General features: G+C 42.9%; 1 protein-coding gene across 4 annotated transcripts in view; it reads left to right on the forward strand.

The window, feature by feature from the left end:
* Positions 1 to 607: 607 nt before the first annotated feature.
* wls (Wnt ligand secretion mediator) overlaps positions 608 to 24052 on the forward strand; it is a 79078-nt gene continuing 55633 nt past the window's right edge. The window contains exon 1 of one of the 4 annotated variants that reach the window (XM_043699374.1): positions 608 to 701. Coding sequence is in view for 3 of the 4 variants with exons in the window: in XM_043699372.1 (XP_043555307.1) it covers positions 1415 to 1655 (241 nt within the window). In the remaining variant the exon portion in view is untranslated. Of the gene's footprint in view, positions 702 to 910; positions 1193 to 1227; positions 1656 to 24052 lie in introns of those variants that run through there. The other 3 variants (XM_043699373.1, XM_043699372.1, XM_043699371.1) reach the window with 3 other exon arrangements.

Here is a 24052-nt window from a genome sequence, read left to right on the forward strand (position 1 = left end):
GGTGTACAAATTCAGTGCTGCATTTCCTATATTAAAACAATGACCACACGAACAAAAAATACGTCATGGCTGTCTAGTACTTTAAGTCGGTAAATGTGTCGCTGGAAAAAGGCACAACAGATCAGGCAGCATCCGAGGAGCAGGAGAGTCGACCCGTCGGGCATAAGCCCAGCTTTGAAACGTGCGATACTTGTGGAAAGTACTGCCTAATGTGAGTCTTTCTTTCATGTATTAGTTCTATAATTATCGGTGGACCGTCTACAAAAGAAACAGATCTAGCCATTATCACACTCTTGTTTGGAGGACCTTAATTTGTGCGCCTTGTTTGCAACATCTGCAACAGTGACTATACTTCAAAAACACTTTGAAGTAAAGGCGACTGAGGTTTGGGAAAGGCGCTATATAAATGTAAATCCTTCCTTTTATCCGGTCAAAAATTCCAGAGGCAAAAATCTGATACGTTAAATTATGTTCTCAGAACAGTCACAGGAACCACTAACCGGCAAAGTAAACAAGAAGAAAAAAGTGTTTGGTCCATTTATTCTCCCCTCCTGAAAATATAGCTTTAATTCTATTTATCTGAGTATGATGCCATTCCATCATAAGGCATCTTAGTTCCAGCAGGATGCCCTCATGAGGCTCGTTGATCTTCGCGGCTTTATCTGGGAGTTAAATTGTCCATCAGCATCCCTTCTTCACAGGTACGACACGGCTGACCATACCCCTAACTTTGCGGGTTGATGGGTTGGCCTTTTAAAATTGCCAATGAATTAAACGTTATTGATCGCGGCGCTGGCAATGAAGTTATTTGAGATACTGTAGCAGTCGGCCGAACCAGATCTGGGAATGTGGCAAGTCATGTGATTGATTTTTTTTGTGTGTGTGTATCTGTGTTGTCGGTTTCCCACAGCGCCCCTTAAAAAAAAGCTTGAAGGACGAGAGAGAGAGAGAGAGAGGGGGAGCTCGCTTGCAGAATCACAGCTTCCGACACTGGAGCTGCGACCAGATCCTTGCTTGGATTAAATTGACTCTAATTCAATTAGTTACTGTCACGGCCTGAAAAGAGTGAAAACAGGGTAATAAAGGATGGCAGGCGCAATTATAGAAAATATGAGTACGAGGAAGTTGTGCATTTTTGGAGGGATTTTGCTGGTTTTCCAAGTAATTTCCTTTCTGGTGGGAGGTTTGATCGGTAAGTGGCTTTTACTTGGCGCTTTCTTTTGTTAGCTATTTATTACAGTATCGGTAGCAACGTACTATGATCTAATTAGTACTGCCATTGTACTTGGAGAGAGGAACTGCATGGGCTCTTTGTAGCGGTTCAGTCTTGTGCGTAAAGTGGAAGAAAACTTTTGGCCTACTTTCAGTATCAACTATTTTTTTCGGAAAACAAATAAAAGGGGGAAAGTGAAGCATGGCGACAGAATCTTGGGAGGGCTGCAATTTTTACTCCTGCTGTGGACAGTTGTACTTGGAGCGGCTGCTTTTGAGAGAAAAGTGCAGAAGAAAACAATTGTTCTTTGAGGAGTGGTTCCTGTGTGGTGCGGTTCCAGTTGATTTTTTTTTTGGTTCCGCCAGTATGGTGAAACGGGCTGAAATCTGGACGAGTGAATTGCACCGATTTCTGATTTCTCCAAAGTTCTGTGCTTACGAGGGTATTCAGAATAATTACCTACGTCTTCTAAATCCGAGGGTATTTTTTTTGAGTACTAAACTTTTGAACCCCATCTGTTTTTTTTTTAAAAAAAGGAAAAACTTTGTTTTTTGCCTTTTGTTCTCGCTCCAGTCCAGTTTCTGAACTTTGTAGCTCCACCTTCTCCGCCTCCAGTTGCGATCGAGGCGAGACTCTGCACTTTTATGGTCGAACACACTTCACGGTGTTTGTGTGGAATTTTTAAGGGATTGGGGATGTGGTAGCGGAAGAATCTTAAAAGGGTCGGACAGACTTTTTAATGGGCTCCTGTGGGTTCTCAGGGAATTCACTTCACAAACTCTCTGCTTCTTTGGAATTATTTGTGTAACCGAGGATTCAGCCCCCAGGACGAATTCTGCAATGAGAAGCCCAGCGCCTCCCTCTGTTTGGGGGAGGGGGAGCCGCCGAATTGACCTCTTGTTGTTGGATGGGTGGGGAGGGGGAGGTGCCGCTCATTTCTAAGCCGGGGAAGTGACCTGCGCGGCTCCCGGCCGAGCGGACGCGGTGCTCGGGAGAGTGATGGAGCGGAGCCGGAGATACCCCACTGAGGAGGGCTCTAGCTGTCAGGCTCCGCCGTATTGCAAAAACGGGCAGATTCAGGCTGGAAGGAGCACTTTCTCCTCTCTCCCCCCCCCCAACACCCAACACCAAACCGCGACCAACGCGTTCCTCCGAAAAACCCTGACTTTTATTTCAAATGTTCAAAAGACTGATAACCCTCTCTATTTCATCGAGTCTGCTCCACCACCACTCGGTAATGGCTGATAGTTTCTCAACCCCATTCTTCTGCCTTGTCCCTATAACACTTGATCCTATTACTAATCACGAACCTATCCATCTCTGTCTTAAATACATTCAATGGCTTGGCCTCCGCAGCCCTCTGCGGCAATGAGTTCCATAGATTTACCACCCTCAGGCTGAAGAAACCCCTCCTCCTCATGTAAGAGGAATTCTAAGCAGTGGTCCCTTCATTGAGACTGCGCCCACAGGTCCTAGTCTCTCCTACTTGTGGATACAACATCTTCAGTCCACTCAATCCGAATCTCTCAGTATTTTATAAATTTCAGTTAGATTCCCTTATCCTTCCAAACTTCAGACTCTGAGACCTCAACTGCTGCTTATGTGACAAGCCCTTCATCCCTAGGTTCATTCTTGTAAGCCTCCTCTGGACACCTTGCAAGGCCAGCATATCCCTCCTTAGATATGGAGCCCAAAACTGCTAGCATTATTCAGTCTGTGGTCTGACCAGAGACTTGTACAGCCTCAGCAGTGTATCTGTGCTCTTGTATTGTAGCCCTCTTGAAATGAAGGCTAACATTTCATTTGCCTTTCTAACTGCTGACTAAACCTGCATGTTAACCATAAGAGAATTCTGAACTAGCTCTCCCAAGTACCTGTGTGCTTCAGATTTCCAAAGTTTTTCCCTATTTAGAAAATAGTATATGACTTTTCTTCCTACAAAAGTGCATAACCTCATACTTTTACACATTGTATTCCAACTGTCATTTCTTTCTCTACTCTCCTAACCTGTTGAAGTCCTTCTGCAGCCCCTGAGTCCTCAACACAATTTGTCCCTCCAGCTATCTTTGTCTCATCTGCAAACTTAGTAATAATGCTCTGTTCCTTCATCCAGATCATTAATGTATAATGTGAATAGTTGTGGTCACTATACTGACCCCTGAGAATTCCACTAGTTAGCAGATGCCATCCTGAAATAGACTTTTTATCCCCACTCTGCCACTCAGCCAGTCCTCTATCCATGCCAGTATCTTGCCCTGACATATCCCTCCTTAGATATGGAGCCCAAAACTGCTTACCTTACCTATTTTAGGTCTCTTACCTATTTTAGCTTACTCTGGTGCGGCACCTTTTCAAAAGCCTTCTGGACATCAAATATAATTCACATTCACTGGGTCTTCTTTGTCTAACTTGCTCATTACCTCCTCAAAGACTTCTAACAGATTTATCAGGCATGACCTCCCCTTGATGAAGTGTTGCTGACTCAGCCCTATTTTACCATGCACTTCCAAGTACTGTGCAATCACATCCTTAAAGTTGGATTCAAATCTTGTGAATGACTAAGGTCAGGCTAACCAATCTATAAATTACTGTATTCTCTTCTTAAACAGGGATGTTACATCAGCCACTTTCTATTTCTGGCTGACTCCAGTGACTTCTGAAAGATCACCACCAATGCTTCCACCATCTCCACGACCTCCTTCAGAACCCTGTGGTGTAGTCTCATCAGGTCCTAATGGTTTATCCACCTTCAGACTCTAGCTTCCCCAGGACATTCCCCTTAGTGTTAGCCAGTATAGTCACTTCTGCTCCCTTGACTGTCTTGAAGTTCTGGTATGCTATTAGTGTTCCAAGGCTCTGTCCTTGGGCCTCTACTGTTTGTAATTTTTATTAATGACTTGGATGAGGGGATTGAAGGATGGGTCAGCAAGTTTGCAGACGACACAAAGGTTGGAGGTGTCGTTGACAGTATAGAGGACTGTTGTAGGCTGCAGCGGGACATTGACAGGATGCAGAGATTGGCTGAGAGGTGGCAGATGGAGTTCAACCTGGATAAATGCGAGGTGATGCATTTTGGAAGGTCGAATTTGAAAGCTGAGGACAGGATTAAGGATAGGATTCTTGGCAGTGTGGAGGAACAGAGGGATCTTGGTGTGCAGGTACATAGATCCCATAAAATGGCCACCCAAGTGGACAGGGTTGTTAAGAAAGCATATGATGTTTTGGCTTTCATTAACAGGGGGATTGAGTTTAAGAGTCGTGAGATCTTGTTGCAGCTCTATAAAACTTTGGTTAGACCGCACTTGGAACACTGCGTCCAGTTCTGGTCGCCCTATTATAGGAAAGATGTGGATGCTTTGGAGAGGGTTCAGAGGAGGTTTACCAGGATGCTGCCTGGACTGGAGGGCTTATCTTATGAAGAGAGGTTGACTGAGCTCGGACTTTTTTCATCAGAGAAAAGAGGAGGAGAGGAGACCTAATTGAGGTATACAAGATAATGAGAGCCAGAGACTGTTTCCCAGGGCAGAAATGACTAACACGAGAGGTCATAGTTTTAAGCTGGTTGGAGGAAAGTATAGAGTGAATGTCAGAGGCGGGTTCTTTACACAGAGAGTTGTGAGAGCATGGAATGCAGTGCCAGCAGCAGTTGTGGAAGCTAGGTCATTGGGGACATTTAAGAGACTACTGGACATGCATATGGTCACAGAAATTTGAGGGTGCATACATGAGGATCAGTGGTCGGCACAACATCATGGGCTGAAGGGCCTGTTCTGTGCTGTACTGTTCTATGTTCAATGTTCTACTTTGGCTGCTGATGCAAAGTACCTATTCAGTGTCTCCACCACTTCTTTGTTCCACATTACTACTTCTCCAGCTTCATTTTCCAGCTGCCTGATGATTACTCATGCATCTTTCTTACATTTTTATATATCTAAAAAAACTCTTGCAATAAATTTATTTTATTACTAGCTAGCTTATCCTCATATTTCATCTCCTGCCTTTTTATTGCTTTTTAAGTTTTCCTCTGCTGGATTTTAAATGGCTTTCCACTAATTTTCACTACATTGCTTTCTTTCTTTTGCTTTTCTGCTGTCCCTGACTTCCCTCATCAGCCATGATTGCCTCATCCTCCCCTTAGCATGTTTCTTCTTGTTTGTGATGAATTTCGACCATGCCTCTTGAATTACCTCCGGAAACCCCTGCCATTGCTGCTCAACCATCTTCCCTGCTGGGCTCCCTTTCTAACCAGCTCCTCCCTCACATCTTTGTCGTTACATTTTTACTCCATTGTAATACTGTTACATTTGATTCAAGCTTCTTCCTGTTGCTGCAGGGTGAATTCTATCATATTGTGGTCCCTGCCCCCAGAGATTCTTTGACCTTGAGCTGAAGAAGGGCTTTTGCCCGAAACGTCGATTCTCCTGTTCCCTGGATGCTGCCTGACCTGATGTGCTGTTCCAGCAACACATTTTCAGCTCCCTGATCAAGTCTGGCCTCATTGTTCCTCACCAAATCCAGTATTGTCTGTTCTTTTGTGGGCTCTACTACAAGCTGCTCCCAAAAAACACCTTGGAGATATTCCCTGAATTGCTTTTCCTGGGATCTGTTACCAATTTGATTTTCCCAGTCCAGCTACATATTGAAGTCTCCCAAGGTTATTGTTATCAGACCTTTTTCTTACATATGATTTTATTTCCTGATTTATTTTCTGCCCCATATCCTGACTACTGCTAGGAGGCCCATACATTAACTTTTATCAGAGTTTATTTTTTACCTATGTGGTTCCTCAACTATATTCACATCGATCCTATGCCTTCCAATCCTATATTAGATTAGATTACATTACATTACAGTGTAGAAACAGGCCCTTCGGCCCAACAAGTCCACACCCGACCCGCGAAGCGAAACCCACCCATACCCCTACATTTACCTCTTACCTAACACTACGGGCAATTTAGCATGGCCAATTCACCTGACCCTGCACATCTTTTGGACTGTGGGAGGAAACCGGAGCACCCGGAGGAAACCCACGCAGACACTGGGAGAACGTGCAAACTCCACACAGTCAGTCGCCTGAGGCGGGAATTGAACCCGGGTCTCAGGCGCTGTGAGGCAGCAGTGCTAACTGCTGTGCCACCGTGCCGCCCATATTGTTTTTGCTATCAATTTAATTTCATTTAGAGTCAGAGTTGTAGAGATATACAGCATGAAAACAAACCTTTCAGTCCAACTTGTCTATGGGGATCAGATATCCTAAATTAATATAATCCCATTTGCCAGCATTTGGTCAATATCCCTCTAAACCCTTCCTATACATATACCCATCCAGATGCCTTTTAAATGGTGCAGTTGTACCAGTTTCACTACTTCCTCTGGCAGCTCACACCATACGTGCACCACCTTCTGCGTGAAAATGTTGGCCCTCAGTCCTCTTTTAAATCTTTACCCTCTGACTCTAAACCTCTGCCCTCTAGTTCTGGACTCCCCCACCCCAGGGAAAAGGCGTTGCCTATTTACCCTATCCATGCCACTTCTGATTTTGTAAACCTCTATACGGTCACCCCTCAGCCTCCGACGCTCCAGGGAAAACAGCCGCAGCCTATTCAGCCTCCCCCTATAGATCAAACCCTCCAACCTTGGTAACATCCTTGTAAGTATTTTCTGAACCCTTTCAAGTTTCACAACATCCTTCCTATTGTAGGGAGACCACAATTGCACACAGTATTCCAAAAGTGGTCTAACCAATGTCCTGTACAGCCGCAACATGACCTGCCAACACCTGTACTCAATGCATAACAAGATGGCAACTCCACTGCACATCCTTTCAATAGGACCTGTATCCTTGGATATTTAGTTCGTACTGGACATGAAAACAAAGCAGGTGTCTGCTGAATTGCAGCATTTATTCTCTTGAACTATTGCAAATAGTTTTATTTTGCAAGTTAAAACCACGTGACATTTAAATAATCTCTCATCTGCTGATACAGCTCTGTTTTCAACTTGATTTCTGAGAGTCTCACATGTCTGAGCAAGTTCTGTGTTATTCACTTGAGGCGTGGCAGTACTGGCTGGCCAACATTTATTGCCTGTCTCTCCTTGCCCATGAGAGGGTGTTGGTAAGCTGCCTTCTTGAACCGCTGCAGTCGCGCAGTGGGTAGACCTACAGTAGTTTTTGTGTTGCTAGGTTGAGCAGTCTCATTGGCTCCAAAGAAAATAGAGCCTGTGAGATTGAAATTGGGAAACGCAGATGGGTTGTATATTGTACAGAGTTGACTGACGTTGAACTCTAAAGTGACAAAGTTCTGCATGGAATTGGTGTAAGACAGAAAGAATTGCTTTGCCTGAGATTATTTGGCTTTGAAAGGATTGATTCCAGGTCTGTTATTAGCATTTCATAAGGAGAGAAATTTTGTTTAAATTATTGAATACCTTTTTCCCTTCAGCAACCGGGCGGCACGGTGGCACAGTGGTTAGCACTGCTGCCTCACAGCGCCAGAGACCCGGGTTCAATTCCCGACTGAGGCGACTGACTGTGTGGAGTTTGCACGTTCTCCCCGTGCCTGCGTGGGTTTCCTCTGGGTGCTCCGGTTTCCACCCACAGTCCAAAGATGCGCAGGTCAGGTGAATTGGCCATGCTAAATTGCCTGTAGTGTTAGGTTAAAGGGGTAAATGTAGGTGTATGGGTGGGTTGCGCTTCGGCGGGTCGGTGTGGACTTGTTGAGCCGTAGGGCCTGTTTCCACACTGTAAGTAATCTAATCTAATCTAATTTTGTTGTGTTTTTTGTTTTGGATGAGCTTGATATATCAGGTAGCTGTATATAAACTGTGACAGTGCACACAATATTGGGTACAAACTATTTTTCTTCCCATTCTATGTTTAGGCGAATATTGATAATTGATGTCAATTTTCTCAGGAATGACGCTAACTAGTACACCAATTGAGTGGTGTTCCGAAGACTTTGTTCAGTGTGCATTAAGCTCAAAGTTTGGGGCTGTTTATTAGCCACCTGATGGCTGTCCCCCCTTGAGATTGGGGGGAACATAAGCCAATGGATTTTGGAGTCATGGTCAGAGCACAAGTGGGGGAAGTTCAAAAACAAATTGATCTACTCTTGCAGACTCATATTGGAACCTGAGTCAGGCAGTTTTCAGTACTTCAAGCTGTTACTTCACCCTTTTCTTTCCCCGTAATCAAAACTGCAGCAATGGTTTGTCACAGAATACAGTTCTCCCTTGCCTCCAGATTATCCTGCTGAACAATGCCACAACAGTTAAACTGTACCATTATGGTTAAGTAACTTTGGCCTGTTTTTGTCGACTTGAGTTTGTGACTGGTAAAATTACAGCCAATTACAGATGGTTTCCTTCTTCCAAGATCACAATTTCCCCTCTCACGTGATCAACGATGCCCTCCAGTGTATCTCCTCCACTTACCGCACCATCGCCCTTGAACTTGACCCCTCCCAATGCAACAAGGACAACACCCCCCTGGTGCTCACCTTCCACCCGACTAACCTCCGCATACTTTGCATCATCCTCTGCCACTTCCGCCACCTACAAACGGACCCCACCACCAGAGACATATATTTTCCTCCCCACCCATATCAGTATTCCGGAGATACCATTCCCTCCGCAACTCTCTTGTCAGGTCCACCCCCCCCCCCCCACCTTTCCCTGCCACCGCAGGAAGTACAAAACCTGCACTACACCACTCCCTTCACCTCCATCTAAGGCCCCAAAGGATCCTTCCACATCCAACAGAAATTTACTTGTACCTCCACTAATATCATCTACTGTATCCATTGCACCCAATGTAGTCTCCTCTACATCGGGGAGACAGGATGCCTATTTGCGGTTTGTTTCAGAGAACATGGTGGCTCACTGGTTAGCACAGCAGTCTCGCAACACCAGGATCCTAGGTTCGATTCCAGCCTCGGGTGACTGCCTGTGTGGAGTTAGCATGTTCTCCCTGTGTCTGCGTGGGTTTCCTCCCACAGTCTAAAGATGTCCAGGTCAGGTGAATTGGCCATGCTAAATTGCCCATAGTGTTAGGTGCATTAATCACAGGGAAATGAGTCTGGGTGGGTTACTCTTTGGAGGGTCGGTGTGGGCTAGTTGGGCCGAAGGGCCTGTTTCCACACTGTAGGGAATCTAATCTAATCTAAAACATCTCTGGGATACCAGCACCAACCAACCCCACTGTCCCACTCCGTCAAGGACGTGCAGGCATGGGCCTCCTCAATCACCAAACCTTTACCACCTGACGCCTGGAGGAAGAACGCCTCATATTGCGCCATGGAACCCTGCAAGCACATGGGATCAATGTGGATTTCAACAGTTTAATCATTTCCCCTCCCCCACATTATTCCAGTCCCAAGTCTCCAACTAGGAACCACCCTCCTGACCTGTCTATCACCTTTCCCATCGATCTGCACCACCCCCCTCTCCAACCTGTCATCTTCCCCCTTACCATCATCTACCTATCACATTCCCAGCTACCTGCACCTCACCCCTCCCTCTCGTGTATTTCTCAGCCCCCCAGCCCACAAGCTTCATTCCTAATGAAGGGCTTCTGCCCAAAACGCCGATTCTCCTGCTCCTCGGATGCTCCAGCATCACACTCTCGACTCTGATCTGCAGTCCTCACTTTTTCCTCACAAATTACAGCCAAGCTCTTCACACATTGAATTGCATCTAAATATTTATATTCTTGGTTAAAAGGGGTGTATCTGTACATTGGGAGAACATTAGACAAACTAGTCTGTTCCCTCAGAACTTGGTTTCGCAATTCTTAATGTGGTGATGAGTTTCCACATATGGTGGCCATCTGGCTGACCATAATAATAAAGTTTCAAGTGAAGAATTTGATTCATTTTGTTCCTGTCATGCAATGGCTGGCCACAACCATAATATCTCTTTGTTATTGTAAGACCACAAGTTATGAGGAATCAATTTTTTTTAAATATTAGAAAATATGCTCTGTGGAAAAGATATTTTCAGTTGAGGCTTATTTTCATTCTGCATTTGAGAGAGAATTCCTTTTGTATGTTGGATCTATGGTGGTGGATTTTATTTTGTTTCCACAGTTGCAAGTAATTTAATTATTCCTTGGGGTTTCAAATAATTAATTGTAATAAATTGGGAAGAAAATACATTTTATATGTTGAGGCTGAGATTCCAATCCTTTATCCCAAACAATCCCGTCTTTCTGATTTGAATGTAGCTAACAAGGTGGATTTAGAGACTGGTCCTTTGTCAATTCCCTAAGTCATGGATGTTAATAAATAAACTTTCCTTTAGTTACTATTGTTTTTCCTTGGAACTTTTAATCTCTGTTAGGAGGCAATATTTTGCTACCTGTTGGACCAGTATGCAGCTATTTGATTGGGGCATATCTCTTTGTCTTCATCTAAAGTATTGGGCAGGTGGCATCAGATGCTGAGTAAAAGAATGAACTCAGGCTTTTTGCTTTCTTTGCCCCAATTTTGAACTAAGTGAGTTATGGGCCATGGCGGAGCCCTGCTTGAGAGCTGCAGTTTGAACGTTATAGATATTGAACCTGGGCCTTCCTACTTTGACTGGGTCTTTCCAGGTTCAGCCATTGGGGAAATCAAAAGGTTATAAATGATTAGGTGCTAACACCCATCACCCTTGCACACTTTCTTTACCATTTCCTAACAGGTACAATTAATATGCTGTTTTCTAATAGCTACAACAGTAGTGTGGATAGGGTTTGATTATCTGTGAATTGCTCTGAATTTGTTTTCAGCCGCTTCATTGTCTGGGCTTACATAAGAGAATGTAATTTAGGCAAGGCCACTGATAGCTCTGGAACCATACCTACCAAACATTAGTCTCCAAATAATGGAATGCACTTATTGCAGCACACATTATACATCCTGACAACATCTTTATCAGTTGTACTGAAGACTTGCGCTCCAGAATGAGTGTGCCTAAAACAAAGCTGTTCCATTACTGCTACAGTAGTGAGATCTATGTGGAGAAATGCCCAGTATGTCCTGCCCACAAGAAGCAAGACAAGTCCCGTTGCCACCATATCAGTCCATATGGAGGGTATCATTGAAAAATGCTGTTAAGTAATACTTAATTGCCTGTTCACCAGTGCTCATATTGAGGCCTACCACAGCCATTTGGCTCCAGTTCACATTATAATATTGATTTTACCATCAACAAAAGAGCAGAATTCTGGAGGTGGTGAGAATGACAGCTCTTGACATTGTGGCAGTATTTGACCAACTATGGTTTTAAGTACTTCAAAAGATTGAGGTCTATGGAATATTCTTTTTAAGCAGGAGTCCTACCCAGCACAAAGAACAATGATTGTGGTTGCTGGAAACCAGTCACCTCACGCTTAGGATATTTCAGCAGGAGCTGATGATCTGCACCATTCATGACTTCTCAGAAGTTGAAGCAGTCTGTGTCCAAATGCAGTCTATGACCTGGATGATATTCAGGCTTGGCAAGTAACACTTGTGCCACATAATTCCACACAATGAGGATCTCCAAAAGCAAATCCACCCTTCAACCCTTGATGCTTAATGGCATTACTATAATTGAACCTTCAACTATGAATATCCTGTGGGTTACCATTGACAGGAAATGGACCTAAATTAGCCATGTATAGTACAGCAACAGTGCAAAAGCTGGGAATTCTGGGATGGTGATACTCTTCCTGTCTCCCTACATTGCTGTGGAGGTCAAGAGTGTGGTGGAATACTCTATGCTTGCCTGGATGAATACAGCAACAAAATACTGAAAACTCGACCCATCCAGAGCAAAACTCCTGTTTGATTCAATACCCTATTCATCAATTATAGCATTCACTCCATCTGTCACTACACGAATCTGCAATGTGTATCATCTAAAGCATGCACTGTAGCAACATATCCAGGTTTTTTTTGACAGAACTGTGCATGTTTACATTATTGCTCAGAACAAGGGGAACACTTCTAATTGCCCTTAATATGTTTTCAAGGACGGATGATTTCTGTCATTCCATCATAATTGGCTTAAATTCTTCATTCTTCTGCTCTAGCAGTGCTTATGTGGGAGTGGCTTCAACACATGTATTGTAATAGATTAGATTAGATTCGCTACAGTGTGGAAACAGTAGTTCAAGAGGGTTCACTAACTCTTTTCTGAAATGTCGCATGGAATGGGGAATAAATGCTGGCCATGTCAGTGCTCACACTCTGTGAAATTAGGTTTTTCTGAAAAGTACAAATCATCATCCTTTTTAAAATTTGCAAAAGAAACTGAGCCATGAATACTCTTGGACATTTTGAATATAGCACCTATATGTGCCTCTTTCAATAGAGGAACTCCATTCTTAAACATTTTTTTTGCTTAGATTGGATGTTGATGACACAGCTTTATAAAATGGATTCAGTTAACTCAATTTTTTTGTCTATTCTGTCATTGAGTTTATTTTCTGTAATACATTCCTTTCACATTAGTAGCCCTGCTCCATATTGATATAGCTTTGTCCCATTGCTGTAACTCTCTGTCCTTTTTAATTAAATACTTTTGTTCAGGATTGCAGTTGATCCATAATTTTGTTTTGATAGTTTCATAGCCATAAGAACATACGATAGGAGCAGGAATAGGCCACTTGGCCCCACAAGCCTGTCCTGCATTCTCTAATATCATGGTGATCTGCACCATCCTGAACTTTACAGTATTTCAAGAATCTGTCCACCTCTTCTTAGAATACTTTTGTTTAGATTAGATCAGATTAGATCACTTACAGTGTGGAAACAGGCCCTTCGGCCCAACAAGTCCACACCAACCCGCCGAAGCGAAACCCACCCATACCCCTACATTTACCCCCTACCTAACACTATGGGCAATTTAGTATGGCCAAAGAACGTGCAAACTCCACACAGTCAGTCGCCTGAGGCGGGAATTGAACCCGGGTCTCTGGCGCTGTGAGGCAGCAGTGCTAACCACTGTGCCAACGTGCCGCCCACGAAGTGATCATTTTAGTGATCTCTATCCCAAAGAGTTGGGGAGGCTACAACTTCACATATTCACTACCCTCTGTACAGTAAGAAATTCCTTTGCATCGCAGTTTTAAATGAGATTTAGAGTAAGGGGACAATTCTGCTACCTCAAATAAGAGCACAATGTCTTCTCAACATCTGCCGTTTTATGATCCCACAGAACTTTGTATGTTTTAATAAAATCATCCCTACATTATTCTAACTCGAGTGAATAAAAGTCTAAACTATTTAACTGCTCTTGAAAAATCAACCTTTTCCTCAGGAATCAGTCTTACGAATCTCTTGAGCTGTCTCCAATGTCAACATATCCTTTCTTAAATGCAGGAACCAAAACTGTACACAACGTTTCATGTGCCGCTTCACCAGCCCTCACCAACACTCTGTAAAGTCGTAACAAAGCTTTTGAATTAGAATTCCTAAGTGTGGAAACAGGCCCATTGGCCCAACAAGTTCCACACCGACCCTCCAAAGAATATCCCACCCAAACCCATTCCTTTACATTTACCCCTGACCAATGCACCTAACCTACACATCCCTGAACATTACGGGTAATTTAACATGGTGAATTCACCTGACCTGCACATCTTTGGACTGTGGGAGGAAACCGAAGCCCTCCGGAGGAAACCCACGCAGACATGGGGAGAATGTGCAAACACCACATTGGCAGTTGCCTGAGGCTGGGATCGAACCTGGGTCCCTGGCGCAGTGAGACAGCAGTGCTAACCGCTGAGCCACTGTGCCATCCAACTTTTCTAATTTCAAACTCCAACCCTTGAAGTAATGGCCAAAGTTCCATTTGCCATTGTAATTACTTGCTGCACTTGCATCTTAAATTAGATTGGATTCCATACAGTGTGGAAATAGACCCTTTGGCCCAACAAGTCCATACCGACCCACATCCATTCCCCTACCCTATATTTACCCCTGACTAATGCACCTAACACTATGGGCAATTTGCCAATTCACCTGACCAGCACATCATTTGGATAGTGGGAGGAAACCAGAGGACCTAGAGGAAACCCACTCAGACACGGGGAGAGTGTGCAAACTCCTTGCAGACAATTGCCCGAGGTGGGAATCGAACCCGGGTCGCTGGTGCTGTGAGGCAGCAGTTCTTGCACAAGAACAATCAGATCTCTCTCTTGTGCACTTTTTTTGGAGCCCCCTTTTAAAAATATAGTATGCCTTCTGAATCTTCCTATCAAAGTGCAGGACCTCACACCTTCCTACATTAAAATCCATCTGCCAAGTTGTTTCCACACTCAATCTGCCTATATTTCCTTGAAGATTACTTATGTCCTCATAACAATATGTCCACCCACATCTTGTTTGGATTCATTACAATCTTTCCCCTCCTTTAAATCATTGAAAAAGTACCAAATATAGGACTGACCCTTTTGACACTGTCAGTTATATTTGTCCAAACTGAAAATAATCACGTTCTCCAAATTTTGTCTTCTGTGCATTAACCAATCCTCAATCCATGTGAGTACGTTAACCCCAATATTGTGACCTTGTATCTTGTACAAGAACTTCGTATGTGTCAGCTTTAACAAATGTTTTCTGGAAATCCAAATACACTACATCTACCTGTTCCCCTGTATTGACTTTACTTGTTATATCTTTAAATAACTCTTAGTAAATTTGTCAAACACGATTTTGCTTGCACAAAACCACGTTGATGCTGTTTGATTGCATTTTAAGCTTTTCCCAATGTTCTGCTATTTCTTCTTTAATAAAGACATAAGGTAGGCTATTTGGCCTTTCGTTTCCTTGAAGAATGGCATTACATTAGTGATTCCCCAATCTGCTGGAATTTTCTCCGAATCCAATGAATTCTGGAATAGTTCAATAACAACAATCATCATGCCCTTCTAAAACATTTTCAGGTTTATCCTTTGTCTTCTTCAGTAACCTGTAGACAAGTTCCATCCATGACTTCCTTCCCTTGCTATTCCTTATTTTCACTAAAATTGATTCCATATCATGATCTATTGCATTTATATCCCAACTCACCATCACACTGATGCCTTCGTTTGTTAACGAAATTACTCACCTCCTTTTCATTTTTTTTTGCCTATTCTTCTCGAATGTTGAATAACCTTGAATATTGAGTTTCCTGTGTTGGTCACTTGCAACCCCATTTTTGACATAACTATCAAGTAATTTGGGCGGCACGGTGGCACAGTGGTTAGCACTGCTGCTTCACAGCGCCAGAGACCCGGTTCAATTCCCGCCTCAGGCGACTGACTGTGTGGAGTTTGCACGTTCTCCCCGTGTCTGCGTGGGTTTCCTCCGGGTGCTCCGGTTTCCTCCCACCATCCAAAGATGTGCAGGGTCAGGTGAATTGGCCATACTAAAATTGCCCGTAGTGTTAGGTAAGGGGTATGGGTGGGTTTCGCTTCGGCGGGTCGGTGTGGACTTGTTGGGCCGAAGGGCCTGTTTCCACACTGTAATCTAATCAAGTATTAATTGATTATATTTCTATTTGTGCCATCAACTCCTCCATCTAACATAAATGCATACAACATTTATAAATAGCTTTAAACTTTGACTTATATCATAATTACTTACTCTGATTTGTATATATTTTGTATGCATTCCTGCCACAGTTTGCTTATTATTTGCTTCCCCATTTCATTTACACTTGCTCTCTTGTTTCTTTTTGAATTTTATGAATGTTTTTATCTGAACACCCTGTCCCTTGCCAAAGTAACTAATTTAAAGCCATATCTACAACCCTAGTTATGACTAGCTAGGATACTGCTCTCAGCATGGTCCAAATGAAACCCATCCCAATGGAACATGTCTTTTCCCCAGTACTGGTACCTGTATCGCAAAAATCAGAATCTATTTCTCCCACATCAATCTTCTTGAGACACACATTTACCTCTCTATTTACCCTGTGCCAATTTGCTTACGGTTCAGGTAGTACTTATGAAATCATTACGTTCGTGGTTCTACTTTTTAAAAGAAGCCCTTTTAATATTAATATATAATTTTCAATACTTAAAAGACTTTCTTAATTGCTCTGTTCCACTGTAATAATGTCTCTAATTTAAGCCACTTAGTCAATTAGTTATCTGATTTCCTGTGATGTAAGCAAATCCATGCAGGACTTATACGCTTAATGGTAGGGTCCTGGGGAACTGTTGTTGAACAGAGACCTTGCAGTGTAGGTGCATAGTTCCTTGAAAGTGGGGGTGCAGGTAGATAGGGTAGTGAAAAAGGCATTTGGTATGCTTGCCTTTGTTATTCACTACATTGAGTAAGGAGTTGGGACGTCATTTTGCAGCTGTATACAACATTATTAGATTCCCTACAGTACGGAAACAGGCCCTTCGGCCCAACAAGTCCACACTGACCCTCCAAACAGTAACCCAGCCAGAGCCATTTCCCTCTGACTAATGCACCTAGCACTGTGGACAGTTTAGCATGGCAAATTCACCTGACCTGCACATATTTGGAATGTGGGAGGAAACCAGAGCAAACCCACGCAAACACTGGGAGAATGTGCACACTCTACACACAGTTGTTGAAGGCTGGAATTGAACTTGGGACCCTGGCACTGTGAGGCAGCAGTGCTAACCGCTGAGCCACCGTGCCACCCATAGTTGGGCCATTTTTGGAATACTGTATTCAATTCTAGTCTCTCTGCTATAGGAAGGATGTTGTGAAACTTGAAAGTATTCTGAAAAGAATTACAAGGATGTTGCTGATATTGAATGGTTTGAGCTATAGGGAGAGGCTGAACAGCCTGGGGCTTTTTTCCTGGAGCATTGGAGGCTGAAAGGTGATGTCCTAGAGATGTATAAAATCATGAGGAGCACGGATCAAGTGAATAGCCAAGGTTTATCCTGCAGGGTAGGGGAGTCCAGAACTAGAGGACATAGATTTGAAGTGAGAGGAACAATATTTTCATTGCAGAGCATGGTGCATGTGTAAAATGAGCTGCCAGAGGAAATGGTGGAAGCTGGTACAATTACAACATTTAAAAGGTATCTGGATATGTATATGAATAGGAAGGATTTTGAGGGAGGTAGGCCAAATGTTGGCAAATGGAACTAGATTAATTTACGATATCTGGTTGGCATGGATATGTTGGACTGATGGATCTGTTTCTGTGCTGTATAATGCTAACTTTATAACACTTTCGTACAATTACAATGTTTAAATGACATTTGGATAAGGTACATGAATAGGAAAGGTTTGGAGGGATGTGGACCAGGAACAGGCAGGTGAGACTAGTTATTTTGGGAATATGGTCAATATGGGCTGCTTGGACCATCTGTTTCCATGCTGTATGACTCTGACGGTGAAACAAGTTGAAGGGGCTTTATGCTGCTGGTTCTTAAGCCACTGCCACTGCCACTGCCACTGCCACTGCCACTGCCACTGCCACTGCCACTGCCGTTCTCACTCAGGTGCACTCCTCTCTTTATGAAGCAGCTATCCCTGCTTTTGTGCTGATGCAGAAGCACAAGGGTCTCCTTTCTTTCTCTCTCTTGGGTGGTGTTGACTGTGTCTTCAGGTCCCCCTCACTTGCACTTTTTGTTTAATGCCCCTTGACAATAAGTTCACCATCTTTCATTATTGTTTTGTATTTAAAATAAGGTTTGGATTCTTGCTTTTTTTGCTTAAAATTATCTATTGTCATTTAATATTGTCGATAGTTATGTAGATCACTCCCAACTGCTTATTATCCCATGAGCTGTACAAATCAGTAATCCCATGTCTGAATGTCAGTTTGTACTGAGTTGATCTCAAATTACACACGCTGCACTGCTTAGAGTTTGGCCTTTGTCACAGTGATTTAGATAGTTGAAAGCTGCCACGTGATGTTTGCTAGAAATATGTGCATAGACGTTGTAAAAAGGAGACAATAGTTTGGATACTGATTGGCCGGCACCTTTTTAGATTAGGTTCCCTACAATGTGGAAACAGGCCCTTCGATCCAACCAGTCCATACCAATCATCCGAAGAGTAACCCATCCAGATGCATTTCCCTTTGACTAATGCACCTAGCACTATGGGCAATTTAGCATGGCTAATTCACCTGACCTGCACATGACTGTGGGAGGAAACTGGAGCACCCAGAGGAAACCCACGCAGAAATGGGGAGAATGTGTAAACTCCACACAGACAGTCGCCTGAGGCTGGAATCAAACCTGGGACTGTGGTGCTGTGAGGCAGTAGTGCTCACCACAGAGCCACCATGCGCCCCAGTATGTGAGTAAAAGATCAGGCAGGCAGTTTGCTGTTGCAGAAATCACCAAATTTGGGGGTATTTCATTTTGAAGTCCTGGTTGGTTTTTCCCTTTGCTAAGACATTTTCACTTTGTTTGAAAAATAGGTGTTTATCCTCCTTCAGTCAATAACCTTAACAGTAAAGATGGTTTTCTGAATGGACTTAGATTAGAGTGGTGCTGGAAAAGCAGGTCAGCGGCATCCGAGGAGCAGGAAAATCAAAGTTTCGGACAAAAACCCTTCATCAGGAAGGCCTCCTGAATGAACTTTTCAATTCATTGGTCCCATTTTAAAATTATTCCTGCAGAGGGAATATGGAAATTTTCCCTGGCTGGGTCATAGCATTACTTACACCAAAAGTAATCACTTAACCCTATCCAGTGACTGGTGGATCAAATGCCACATCATTGAATGATGTCTAGCTTCTCATTGGCAGGTGGTTGATTGGCCTACAGTACCTTGTCCAATCAACTGTAGAGGCCATAGTACCACCTTGATACACAGCAAATCTTAGCAGGGCTTATACACTTAATGGTAAGATCCCAGGGAGTGTTGCTGAACAAAGAGACCTTGGAGTGCAGGTTCATAGCTCCTTGAAAGTGGAGTCGCAGTTAGATAGGATAGTGAAGAAGGCACTTGGTATGCTCTCCTTTATTGGTCAGAGTATTGAGTGCAGGAGTTGGGCGGTCATGTTGCGGCTGTACAGGACATTGGTTAGGCCAGGGTGAGAGGGGAAAGATATAAAAGGGACCTAAGGGGCAACTTTTTCACGCAGAGGGTGATATGTGTATGGAATGAGCTGCCAGAGGAAGTGGTGTTGGCTAGGACAATTGCAACATTTAAAAGGCATTTGGATGGGTATATGAGTAGGAAGGGTTTGGAGGGATATGGGCCGTATGCTTACGGGTGGGACTAGATTGGGTTGGGATATCTGGTCAGCATGGATAGGTTGGACCGAAGGGTCTGTTTCCATGCTATATATCTCTATGACTCAATGACTCTATGATTGATCTGACATTGCTATTCTGGCTGCTCCATTTAGCCACTGGATCATTGGAAGGAGCTCCTGGCTTCTTTCAAAAACCATTAAACATTTAACTTCACAAGTTTTTGAAATGCGGCACTTCAACAGAACAAAGTTGTGGCACAGCACATGAGAGTTTAGATCAAAACACTGTTCACCCAATAGTGCCACTCCAGCAGAATGATGCCTGAAAGTGATGTCTTTCACTGCAAAAGCTACAATCCATCATCTATTAATAGCTTCTTCCAAAATGTATGAGGAGCACATGGCACTGTTACTGCTGAAGTTTTCTTACTGAATATTAAATTATTATGCTTGTTCCTTTCCTGCAGCAAGTTAGTGAAATGAAGCAGAATCATGGTCTAATTTATCCCATAGTTATGTCCATGGAGTTGTGAGGTTAATGAGTAGAAAGTCAGTTTGTGTTAAAGTTAAAACAGGTAAAGGGAGGGTAAGATATAAGAGGTTATTTCTGTTGGTGTACTGTTGATATTTTGCTATGGAGATGGAATCATTCGAGAATACTTCTTTAAAACCTATGTTTGAAGATCCAATCCAATTCCCAAAAGTTTTCTTTTCAAAACTTTATGTTTCAAGTTTCAGCATTCAGAAAGGAACCAAGAAGATGATTGTGAAGAAAATGTTATACAATGATGCTTACATAATTCTTTGAACTAATGCAAACTGTTAATTGGCAGTGTTTGTCACTGCAGTAGTGGGTGTGAGAAGATAATGTACTGAATTAAATGTACTGATAATGTGGACTGAAAATACTAATACATTTTAACATGTGATACAGCTGTAGTTTGAGTCATGGAATGGGGTTTATGTATCCACATTCTGCCTCTCTGTCTCTTTCACCCGCTCTCCATTTTATATTTACTCGATCTTTCGTGTTTATTTGGTTTCAAGTTCCTCTATATGTTATTGCCCCCACCGCAGCCCTGGGATCTCCAGCCCACGGTTCACCATTGCTCGCTATGCCCTAAACATCATAGATCCTGAGCTCTGGAATCACGCACCCCCTCTCTCCCTGCCGCCCCCCACCCCCCCAACCTCCCTACTACTTTCTCCTTTTGTTTTTAAAGCTACTTTTTTGACCAAACATTTGATCACCAAACATTTGTTGTTGTAGTTGGTGTCAAACCTTGTCAATGTGCCTTGAGTTGTTTACTTATGAATTTGCATTAATATAGCACCATTTAATAGAAATTTTGCAGACCCATAAGCACATTATTCAGCAAAATTACATATGATGTATGCTGGTTAATGGTGTCGGTGATCATAGGAATTTGATTTGATGCATTGAGAACTTATACGAGGCCTATTACAAATTTAAAATTTTATGGGTTAAATGTTATTTTTTAAAAATATTTTCATACCTTTTAATTAAAACTGTGTAACAATTTTCCTCCTTTATTCTATATCCTTAATTTTGTGTTTTGGCTTTGCTGCTGAAAGGGTAAGTGCATATAATGTTTCTCATTTGCCAATAGCCAACTTGCAAGACCCAATTTAATGCAAGTCCTTCCAACAAGTCCACACCAACCCTCCAAGTATCCCACCAAAACCCAATCTTCTACATTTACCCCTGACTAATACACCTAACCTACACATCATTGAATACTATGGACAATTTTAGCATGGTCAATTAAACCTAACCTGCTCATTTTTGGATTGTGGGAGCAAACCGGAGCACACCCACACAGACATGGGGAGAATGTGCAAACTCCACACAGACAGTCACCCGAGGCTGGAATCAAACCTGGCTCCCTGACACTGTGAGGCAATAGTGCTAACCACTGAGCCACCATGCTGCCAGTGGCAGGTATGGGCGGGAAAGGGTAATTGAGCTGAGATCAAATCAGATATTTGAATGATGGTGTAGGCTCAAGGGTAGAAGCGCGTACAATTTTGTTATTTAAGAAATATTTAGACATGTACGTGGATGGGATAGGTACGGAGTGATGTGGATCAAATGCAGGCAAATGGGACTAGTTTAAATTGTGCAGGTTGAGTGGAAGGACTTGTTTCCATGCTGGAGACCTCTATTACTTTGTAAGGGGCAAGATTGCCTACTCCTGCTCCTAGTTCTTATTTTCATTTATTCATTTTTCTCCTTAACCCCAAACCCTGCAATATCATTCTCTTTCACTTCAAACTGTTCACATAGTGTGGCATCATGGTAGATTCCCTGTCTCTGGGTCAGAAGCTCCTCAGGACTACTTGGCCTTGGAAAGTGTGTTTGTAATGTGGCCAAACATGTTGGTTGCCACCCTGTAAATTCTTCCAATATGCCTGATGGCAAATGAAAAAGTGGGAATGTCTCTGGTCTGTCATCTTTCAGAAGGCAAAAACAAAACATTGGTCCATATTGTGGTAAATCATGTGGAAGTCCATGGGCTAAACCTCAGGAGACAGGGGAACAATCAGAGTGCACCTCCTACTGGGGTCAGAATTGGGTTCCTAATTGTTGTTAGCACAGACTGAGGTTCTACCTATCCCTGGTGTTGTGAAGGATGAGTCTGACCTCTGTGCCGAAGAATGCTCCAAGTATTTGCACATTCCATATCACCTGTCCTTCATGGAAACATTTACAAAGAAAAACACCTTTGGCCACAGTCCTTCAAGAAGTGGTCAGCATGTAACGTCTTTGAGACCCCAGAGGAGAAGCTGACAGTGGATCATGTTGAGTGGATCCTGAGGTAGACACTCAGTCATTTGGCAGAATGCCTCAGCAACAGAACTTGTCCAGAAGCATGAATATGTTGCTTGGCTGGTGGTGAGAAGGGCACTGCCTGTCAAGTCCTTCATGCACAGTCTCTGTGTACCACTGCGCACAGTTTCTTCACCAGGGCAGACACTGTCACACATCTCCCGCTGGAAAGTGCCTATGCAAAGAAGGTCTGGAGAGAAATGCAGTGGTTTTGTGGAGTGTCATCCAGAGCAGCTCCGTGATGCTTAACTCTGTGTTATGTAGTCTGTTCTCCAGGACACCACTGAGACAAACATCAACTGTGCCTAGAGGACCGTTAATTGAGTGAAAGAGGCTCTTCGGTCTGCCCGAAACTTGTCGGTCTTCCAGAACAAGGAACTGACCTCTGACAGGCACATTCCAAAGTCCAGGACTATGTGCTGAAGGACACTCTAAAGCAGTTGCTACCAAGGCATATTGGGGAAAAACACCAATTGGGGTCTTTCTGACAAAGTACAACAAGAGACCAATCAGTTGTCTGACCCTTTGGGTGCCTCAAAATGAAGTTTCCTGCACAAGTAGAAAACACTTTTTTTTTAACAGCAGTAGTGAAGCCCTGAGAAGTGTCAAAATTCTAATGTTTTGGTTTATTTTTCTCTCTGAAGAGACTGTGCAGAACTGATTTTAAACATTTATATGTACTTATAGATTTTTGTGAAAGTATATTTTTGGAAAAAAACTTCACCTGGGCTTGCAAGCTGTATCATTGCACATTTCTTGGCACGGACTGTTTCCTCCACTGAAATTAATTCTTCATAGAATTAATGCCAAACGGGAAGGATCTCTATATACTTCAAATCCAATTAATTACTTTTAACGCAATCCTAAAACAGCCACCTGAATTGTGGTCTGAACAGCCCCAACTGCCAATACAGTAAATAATCGCAAACCTCCTCAGAGAACGGTGCTAAAGAGGAAAGGGGAGGAGAGGTTTAGGAAAGGAATTCACAATAGAGGAAGGCAAGGCACTTTTCCAAGGGGTTACATAAATGCAAATATTTATTGCTTACCCAGTAATCATCTTTTGTCTGCTTCTGCCTGCAGTGCAGTTATTTGTTGTACTGTTTCCATATCATTATTGCTGAGTGTGTGAGTGACTGAGGATGTTTCTAGCTTTGCTATTAAATCCATTTGCACATTAGCAGATTCCCTTAGGGCAACTATTGTCTGTTCAGGAAATGTCCTCTTCAGTCATTGCAAGAGGAAATGAATAGTATCAATCTTGTGAGAGACTATTGTCAATAGCCTGTGAAGGGCAGATGACCATATTCAGATGTTAATTGAGTGAAGTTTGCTTCAGGTTGAATACTATGGAGACCAGTTTTGAAAAGTTCTTTATTTCTCCTGTGTCTTTTTATGTGATATAAGAAATGAAATTGCTTCAATAACATACTTGTGCAATAAACTTCCACACCATCTTCCTACATACACTTTTGTATTTCTTTATTGATTGTCTTCCCACTTAAAAAGAAAGGTGTTAATCCAGAGTTCACATTACAGAAATTGCAACACAGATGGTGACGAAAAGACCCACTATGTCTGTGTCCATGCTAGCTCTTAACTGGAACTATCGTTTAGTTCCATTTCTTTTAGGTTTTTGTTTCTCTCTTTGTATACTTTTCCTTTCAAGTATTTTATCTACCTGTAATCTCACTTTTGAAGGGCACGATGCAGTGACTGGAATTCTGAATTAAAAATAGAAAGTGCTGGAAGTTTCTGTTCCTGGAGAGTGGACGTGGATGTTGAGGATTGTTATTCTTGTTATTTGACACATTGAAAAGCATTACTGC

Source organism: Chiloscyllium plagiosum, chromosome 11 (assembly GCF_004010195.1).
Source record: "Chiloscyllium plagiosum isolate BGI_BamShark_2017 chromosome 11, ASM401019v2, whole genome shotgun sequence".
In the NCBI taxonomy this organism is placed as follows: domain Eukaryota; kingdom Metazoa; phylum Chordata; class Chondrichthyes; order Orectolobiformes; family Hemiscylliidae; genus Chiloscyllium; species Chiloscyllium plagiosum.